The sequence below is a fragment of the Miscanthus floridulus genome, chromosome 10 (assembly GCF_019320115.1).
Source record: "Miscanthus floridulus cultivar M001 chromosome 10, ASM1932011v1, whole genome shotgun sequence".
Classification (NCBI taxonomy): domain Eukaryota; kingdom Viridiplantae; phylum Streptophyta; class Magnoliopsida; order Poales; family Poaceae; genus Miscanthus; species Miscanthus floridulus.
This window is the reverse complement of record NC_089589.1, coordinates 75,322,540-75,331,573: the sequence shown is the minus strand read 5'-3', so window position 1 is coordinate 75,331,573 and position 9,034 is coordinate 75,322,540. Positions and strand designations below refer to the sequence as shown.

At 42.9% G+C, this 9,034-nt stretch overlaps 1 protein-coding gene across 1 annotated transcript; it reads right to left on the bottom strand.

The window, feature by feature from the left end:
* Window positions 1-3,267: 3,267 nt before the first annotated feature.
* Window positions 3,268-7,409, bottom strand: LOC136488879 (probable 2-oxoglutarate-dependent dioxygenase SLC1). The gene is made up of 4 exons (XM_066485665.1): window positions 7,050-7,409; window positions 6,714-6,961; window positions 4,473-4,803; window positions 3,268-3,640 (listed from the first exon to the last, which is right to left on the bottom strand). Exons 1-4 carry the CDS (start codon window positions 7,407-7,409, stop codon window positions 3,392-3,394), a joined length of 1,188 nt encoding a protein of 395 aa, XP_066341762.1. The 3' UTR covers window positions 3,268-3,391.
* Window positions 7,410-9,034: the final 1,625 nt, after the last annotated feature.

The following is a 9,034-nucleotide window of genomic DNA, read 5'->3' as shown; positions in this document are numbered from 1 at the left end:
TATCGGTGGGACGTCGGTCCCATTCAAGGTTATCGAAATGGAGGGGAAGTACCTATCACAGCCGGCGGGAAACAATGAATGCGGGTTTTATGTAATGTGGGCAATGGTTCGCTACATCGGCGGGAAATCGGAACAAGCCAATAAGTTGGTGTGTATAATCGCCATTTCATTTATGTCTGTTAATAATTCAACAAAATGATTTACTATTCCTCTTTGGATATCATCTTTTTTGAATGACAGCGCAAGAAATATAAGCACGAAAGGCTGCTAGACATGGAGATCGTCGCACTACAATCGGAGCTAGCAAAATTCATCTTAGCCGAGGTATTGGAAAAAGATGGAGTATTTTCCATTGCACAATCCGTGAAGTACAAGGACCAGTATGGCCTAGAGCGGCTCGCCAGATTATTGTAAGAAGTCCGAGAAGCATTGCACAATCTGTGAAGTCCGAGAACATTTCTTTTTTGTTTTGAGTTATCGAGATCTTGATAACAACATTTGAACTATAACAGTGACATTTGTAATGTTTAATATTAATGGACCTGTCCTCTATGTAGCGTATATAAAGCGAAACCCAATTCCACAAAAAAATATAAATTAAAATAAATTATAAAACAATAAAATACATGCCCGGTTAGCAACAAACTGGCAGTGTTGTCGTAACCATCACTGCCGGTTAGAAACAAACCGACAGTGTTGGCTTGCTCAACACTGCCGGCTTAAACTATGAACCGACACTGATGGTTATGACAACACTGCCGGTTTGATCCATGAACCGACACTGATATTTAAGACAACACTGTCGGTTTTATCTATGAACCGACAGTGTAGGCTTGTTCAACACTGCTGGCTTGAGCCAAGAACCGACACTCTTAAAGCAACTGTCACTGTCGGTTGGCACTACAAACCGGTAGTGTTGTTCAACTGGACACTGTCGGGTGGAGCCAGGAACCGACACTGTTTCCTGTGGATCAGTGTCGGTTTTTAAGGACCGGTAGTGATGTCAACCCCCCATCACTGCCGGTATGCCACCGTCGGTTCAAAATCCGGCAGTGAAGTGGGTTTTTGAACCGGCAGTGATATCCAGATCTAGGGTAGTGTAAGAAAAATAATCTAAGATTGATGGTACCTTATAGTGGTAGACAGGGTTGGATGCCATATAGAGTACGCTCGCATTGTGAGAGCAGACAACAGTGGCACAACGAAGACGCTAATGAAAAACTAGTGGCAGCTAGTTGTAACCAACATCACTCAAAGACCACAACCAACCATGATAATTGGACTGATAATCAAAGTGAATAATTCTAAGGATAACAAAAAGTCAACAAGGCATGTAAAGAGGCGGTTAAAATCTATCAGGTAACTGAGAAACTCCGGAGATACATCTAAAATCTAGCAGATCAATTCACTATGGGTCTGTCGCATAATATGGTAGATGATGCATTGATGGAGATGGGCTTGAGACACATATGAAGTCATTCCATAGTGGTAACTTGTCCTATGTGATCAGAGATCCCGTGAAGTATGATGGTGAAACAAGGCAGTGGTTGACTATGATGGAGAATAAGGTCCATATACCGTTTGAGATGCATGTCTCTCCTATGCTGAATGACAGTTGATATATACCTTAATGTGATTCAAGTGGCTTAGTTTAAAGAGAAGAGATGTCCTACAAAACATCTTCGAAGGAACACAACTATATGAGTTCGGTTGCTAGTCATAGTCTATGAGATGTGAGTAATCTCTAGATACTCATGAAAGACCTAAGAGTTTGACTTATATGCTTCAACCAGAGGGGATTCTTTTGGCAGTTTAACATCGGTAAAGAACCATAGGTTCAACTTATTTTGCATAAAACTGTAAATTTAAGGCATAGTCCATTGTTCAGTTGTGAAGAAATATAACCTTTGTTCTAGGTGGATATTCAACGTAACAGTCTCGACTGAAACACTGGTATATTAAACACAGGAGAAACTAAGTAGATTTCTTCTGTGTTTTGAAATTTGGTGGGGACTATTGGATTTAATTGGAATTCACAAATTTCATTTTGCAATTAAATCAAAAGAAATTTCAAGTCTAGGATTAATGTTAGGTGAAATTCATGATGTGTTAGTAGTCATTAGAGGGATGATTTATGGGGGGTTAGTGGTTGATTTTGATTTGTCATTACTAATAACAAATATGGGTTTCATGGTTATTACGAATCATGTTGATTATTGGGTTACTAGTAATTGAAAATTGATTTGTTAGTTACTTGTAACATAAAAAAAACTCCACCAACGGTGGCTAGATAGCCGCCGGGATTTTCGGCTTACGATAGAGACCTCTCACGCAGGTCGAGGAAACCCCCAAACTCCGTACCCCGCTCGCACACAGGGGCCCGTAGCCATGTGAGTGGGCCGATGCCTATAAACCTATGCTTTGGGAATGCGGGACAGGCGAGGGGTTTTTTTCAACTCTGGCGCTGCAAATTCGCCCCCGTGGGGGTTCGAACTCAGGCCATGAGGGTGCCAACCGGAGTGCTTGACCAGCCGGTCTTGTATCCTTTGGCTAGTTACTAGTAACATACATGGTGTTCATTACCATTATCAACTACTATGCATGTTTCTTGGTGTCCCTAGAAGGCTACTTAAGGCGGCGCTCTCCTCCTGTCCATGAGCGAATGACAAACAAACCATGCCTCACCACTTCGCTGCTATGTTGCTCTCTGCCAAATCTGTCCCAGTTCCTGTGCGCAAAGGAATAGGGAGGGCACGAGTTCACTTGCTGAGATGAAGACCGATAGTCAGGTTTTTGGTGAGTTTCTTCCATGCGACTGCTCATTCTTTGTTCTTCTTCCTACTACTTTCGACCAAGGTGGTGATCGGCACTGCAACCTTACTATACGGCATCGAGCGGAACGACTACATAGACAAACGCTTTGTCAACTAGCGTCGGCAGCTGGGTATGCTACTGTTGCAACCCATTGTGTATTTTCTATAATTGAAATTAAGATCAGTATCATGTTCGTTAATTTGGTTGCGCTTATATCACATGTGCACATATATGATGTCACCAATATGTTGTTAATATTATTGTGGATTAAACTGGTACTAAAATTGCCAAAATTCCTAACCATAGGCCTGTTGGGATATGATATATTTCTATCCCACCATTTGTATCCCACAAACCAAACACCACCGTAGTGTACTCTCACTTGTCAGTGTGCGCGCGCCCAGGCATTCTCAGTACTCACAATATAATATATATATATAATGCTAGAACACAGTTACCAAGTTTGGTGATTACTCACAGCTTACCTAGTAGTGCTTCTGGAATAATATATACTACTTCGTTTATTAATTAAGCAAGTTAACCAAGTTTGGGAGGTGCTTTTAGTTAACACCCAAGCTTAGCTTGCCAGCTTCCTTGACTGCAGGAAGGTCTTATGCTTGCCCTCGGCAGATGCTAGGAAGTTGAGGAATGTGGCGTAGTCGGTATCCATGTACCGCCGTGGGTTTCCTTCGTCGACCAGCTCCGGCGCTGGCCCAATCACCCGCTCCGCAGGGACGCTGTGGAAGGACGCCGCCGAGATGCGTGCCTGCGCCGAGTTCACCCGCACCCGGTGCAGCTTGCTCTTGTACAGTCCGTTGCTGTAGATCTGCGTGCATCCAATCAGGGCATCATCAGTCTCAGTAAAATTCGATGACAGGAAACTTTCGTGTTTCCTGAAAAAAACATAGAATAGATGCAAGTGTCTGTATTGCCTGCCTCTTCACCAACTTTTAACAATATAATACAAAGCTAGAGGATATCTTCTTCCGTTAGGTTTGCAATTTCTTATTATTATAGGTTCCATTTTACTATGATAGGCTTGATATAATACAAAGCTAGAGGATATCCAACAAGGCTGCCTTACTAAGTTACTATATTTGTTGGACAACTTGGGTCGGCCATGTAATGGGAGAAGATAACAATTTCTAGTGAATCTGCGCCGACAAGATTTTTCCGGACTGATGTATGCAGCACTGAGACCACTTACACATCCAAAGGTTAGCCTAAGCTTTTGACAATTGTGTGGTGTGCACACATTGAAAACTTTTTGTTATTGTTGTTAAACTGAACCTATTAGAAAATTGAAGTTGGAAGATGATGCGACCCACCTAATCCTTGGATAAGTTGAAGTGGATGATGCATACCTGCCGGACAGCTCACTGTTTCAACTTGTAATTTATGTACAAGTGCTCCATCAGCATTTTGTCTCAACACTAACTGAACAGTGTACTACGTAAAACATCTAGTTTAATTTTTTGACCACTTAGTACCTGACTTGCTCCACATATAATTTCTTATACTTCAGTTCTGCATTTGTCTAGATCGTATTAGATCTGAGAGTCCTGTTTATTATTCTAGCTTATATCGGTCTCTACTGGTGAAAATTCAAAGTTAATAAAGCAATGCAACCTAGGTAATAATACTATGCATATGCAAACCTCGAGGTGGTCGCCGACGTTGACGATGATGGACCCTGGGACGGCATCGACGGTGAGCCAGTGGCCGTGGTGCAAGATCTGGAGACCCTGGACTTGGTCCTGCAGCAGGAGCGTGAAGAGGCAGTAGTCAGAGTGCGGCGGCAGCCCGAGCGTGAGCTCTGGCTGCGGGCACGCCGGGTAGCAGTTGAGCATAATCTGCGAGTACCCCGCCTCCAACTCCTGTAGCAGACTCTGACTGTGACGGCAGGGGATGCCCAGAGCCTCTAGTGCTGCCTCCATGAGCTCCATGAACAACTGATGGTTCGCCATGGCGTACCTGGCTGCCACTTCCCTGCATGCACGCATGAGCATGATCCATCATTGCGTACAAATATATTAATCATCCACGAAATATCAATATCATGCACAAGATCTCCTTCATTGATACGATGAAGCCATGGAGTATTTGTTTATTAAGGAGAGTACGTAGATCATTGAAATAGGAGAAAAGACCTAAATCAAAGTTGTACTCCAACTTTGGTTTAGGTCTATTCTCCATTACTGCAGGTCCTTTGAAAAATAATTTTAAAACATGAAAACTCTAAATCAAAGATCCAGGCACTAAATAATTTCAAATGAAAAGATTGCCAACTATAATGAATCAGATCTTTTCGATTATTATAACTTTAGTTTAGGTTGTTTCACCATCCGAGATGGCGTTTGAAAAAAAATGTAAAAAAACAAATTTCAAATTATGATTGAAAACAAAATTTTCAGTCCCTAAATGATTTTAAATAAAAAAAATATGTCAACAACAAAACAGTAGATATCTTCGAGTACTACCATCTCTTGGGATCTCTTTTTAGTGCCTGTTTAGTTTCCAAAATTTTGCAAAATTTTTCAAAATTTCCTGTCACATCGAATCTTTGGACGCATGCATGAAGCATTAAATATAAATAAAAAATAAAACTAATTACACAGTTTAGACGAAATTCACGAGATTAATCTTTTAAGCCTAATTAGACTATGATTGGACACTAATTGCCAAATAACAACGAAAGTGCTACAGTACCATTTTCCAAAAAAATTCGCCAACTAAACAAGGCAGACCAAATTGTCAACCATCTCTTGGGATCTCTTTTTAGAGGCGTCTGGATAGCCCAATCGCTTCTAGAAATGCCTCCATTTATAGAGGCGGCTAAAAAATTTTAGGTTTTGTTTAGCTTTTCAACCGTCTTTTAATATACAGGACATTTCTAGAGGTAGCTGGGCTTTCTAACTGCCACCAAAAATTATTTTTTGGTGGTTTTTTATAGAGCCACCTATACAAACAAAAGAGAAAATATTTCTAAAAAAATATTTCTGTAGTAGTGACAGACTTAATTAATGATACTAGTGTGATAATCTAGGGTTTGTTTAGATTGGCTAGCCTAATTGTTAGCCGCAACTACAAGTCAAATTAGCTAGCTAAAACTAACTAACTAGCTAACTATTAGCTCTTGTGTGTATGTATCTTCTGCAAATATATGCGTACATCATTGTTTATTGCTTGTTGTTAGTTGGGCATGGTTGTGCCAACTAATGGGATAACAATTAGCAGTACTCGGCTAACATTTAGCATACCTGTGTAGCTTTTGGATAATTGGATCACGTAAGGCAAATTCTTGGTAATCAACAATATGCTCTCGTATGCAAAGATCCCATTAGAATAGAAATAGTGGCCGATAAAAAATTGTACTGTAAATCTTTTTTTATATATCAGAGATTGCATTAAACAAGGTGGTCCTGTAACTGTAAATAGTAGTTGAAGTATGGACATACTAGGTACCATCAAATTCCTATATATAGCATTCGTGATGCATGGCTGAACATTTCTACGATTTTATTTGTTTCCATGAGACTGACCCGACATCTGGCATATTTATTTGTAACTGTATAGATGTGTCAATATATATTTTTTTGTAATTTTAGTAAGGTTATACACGTTAATAAATCTACTTACATTATAAAATGGATTGCTGGAACTATCATAGATTAATATGTGGCGCTGTGCTCTTGGATGTTTTTTGTAAACTTAATAGTAAGGTTACAAATGTTACCAAAAGGGCTTACACTATAAAATGGATTACCGGAACTATGACAGATTAATTTGTGGTGCTGTGCTCTTGGATGTGCTGAAGTCATGATTGACGTGTAGATCATTAACCTTATTAATAAGTAAACCAAAATACTTAATAATCTATCTTCATATTAGGAATATACCTGAGATCTGCGGGCTCGTCAGGCCACGAAGCCACGACGGCGTGTAGCGGCTGGCAGCCTAGCTTCAGGAAGTCGCGCCAGAAGAGCACGGCATCTTTGGCCTGGTTGAAGCTGGTGCCGTACCTCACCGGCGCCCGCACGTCCGGCGACATGTACCGCGCCCGCCGCGCCAACGGAAGCTCGAAGAACCGCCGCGCCACGTCCAGCAACCCGTCGATCAGCTCGCGCGCCACGCCATGGTTCACCACCTGTACACGCGCGCGCATGCATGCGCTTAGGTACAGTCTGCATGCATGGAAACAAACAAGATGGCAGGCCTGTGCAGTGTGTACTGACGTGAAAGAATCCAGAGTCGCGGCACGCGGCGTCGAGCGTCTCCAGCTCGGAAGCATGGTGGGCAGGATCGCGCAAGCGCGCCAGGTCGACGACGGGGAGTTTCACCGTGCCGAGCCCGTCGCCGGGGCGGTCGGGGTCCGGCAGGACGTACCTGGCTGGTAGCTTGGTAAAGCCACGGTTTCTGAGGTGCCCCACGCTTTTAATCAGACAGTACGAGCCTTCCTCTTCAGTCCCGCGGTTAACGGCACCACCTGTGTCTCCATGCGCCAACTCCAACTTCGTCGGTAACGCTGCTACCGCCTTCGCAGCTTCTCTCTCGGCGGCATGCTGCAATTGACGATCTTCAACTATAGCTGCCATGGTGAGGAGACGAGAGGAGAAAACAGAGTGGACTCCGGATTGGTGTCTACTCTAAAGCTTTACATATGGTGTCTTATTGTCACTCATCAATATGAAAGTGCTTTGTAGCACAGGGACAACTACTGTATTATATATTGCTGACTTAAACGACCCAGAGGTCCATTAACTCACTCAGAGTTTTAGTTAGGTCCATCAACTCCAAAAGTTGATTTCCAGGTCCATAAAAGTCTATACCCCTCACTACGGGAGACGCGCTCTTTGCCGAGTGCTCGGAGCTTTGCCGAGTGTCGAAACACGGACACTCGGCAAAGAGATAGTTTGCCGAGTGCCGCACTCGGCAAAGCCGGCACTCGGCAAACGCCGTCTTTGCCGAGTGTCAAACACTCGGCAAACGTCCTCTTTGCTGAGTGTCAGGCACTCGGCAAAGAACAACCCTCAGCAAAATACTGCAGGCGACGCCGGTGGCCCCTCCGTCATCCTTTGCCGAGTGCTGGCCGTTAGCACTCGGCAAACGTGCTGTCTTTGCCAAGTGCTGCAAGCCTGGCACTCGGCAAAGAGGTTCATTTGCCGAGTGCCAATTGCGACACTCGGCAAAGTATTTTTTTTATTATTTTTGTTTTTAAATTTTTTCTGTGGCATTTATACAGTACCTAGAAGCACATGTTCCAATTTGGAACTTTTCTATGACTTTTTGGTATATTTTTTTAATTTTTTATGTTTACTTGAATTTTTCTCGAAAAAGTAAATTTGAACTGCAGGTGCATGAAATATTAGAATTTAGCGATTCAAAAAATGGTATTCATGTTTTTTAGTGTATTTTGAGGCCGTGTGCAGGGACATTCGTGAAATTTTGAACATCTGTTTCACGAAATATGACCACCAACTTGTTAAAAAAGTGTTTTTTAATTATATAAAATGCAAACGAAGTCCGAAAATCACGAAACTTGTCGAGGTGTCGTGTCGTCGCATGTAGAGGTTGTGGTAAAAAATTTAGAAGTTTCCGAGCAAGTTGTGACATACGATGTCTAAAACCCAGACATCTCCACATGTCGCACGTACGATGCCTTCGTGTCGTATGTGGATGTGTGGGCCTTCGTGCCGTACGTGGATGTGTGGGCCTTCGTGCGGTATATATGTTGTCGGCCATCGTGCCGGCTTTTTTCTTGTAGGTTTTGGAAACCTCCCTGTATAGGGGAGGTTCTGCCGAAATTTTTAATTTATAGTATTATAATTCTTCTTTTGCAGAGCAGGACCCGTCGGAGGGGACCCGGAGTACGTAGGCGACCCCAATCGTCTTCATCGGCGCTACGATCCTGCCTGCATAGCGTCGCTTCGCCACTGCCCCACTAGCCTGACTCCACCGCCACCCTAGGTATGAATAACCTCTCGTCCTTATCGTTGTCGTAGATCGGTGTAACCTAGTTAGGCGTCTCCCGTTCGAAACAGATACGGTTGGAGGTATACAGATCTTCGCATATCTAAGACCCTATCTGTTTCAGATTGTCCACTTTTTTGGACAGCCCGCGGATGCGTAGATGGGGTAGTTTTCATGTTTTGCTTCGATCCGAGACAGTTTCGGCACCACCTTCCTGTTGTTCTTCGGATACACACTCTCCCTTCCAGGA

Coding starts and splice junctions, on each gene's coding strand:
- LOC136488879 (XM_066485665.1), bottom strand. CDS start 7,409: ATGGCAGCTATAGTTGAAGATCGTCAATTGCAGCATGCCGCCGAGAGA. Junction 4,804..6,713: donor GACGAGCCCGCAGATCTCAG/GTATATTCCTAA, acceptor GCGTGCATGCAG/GGAAGTGGCAGCCAGGTACG. Junction 3,641..4,472: donor ACGTCGGCGACCACCTCGAG/GTTTGCATATGC, acceptor GGATGCACGCAG/ATCTACAGCAACGGACTGTA.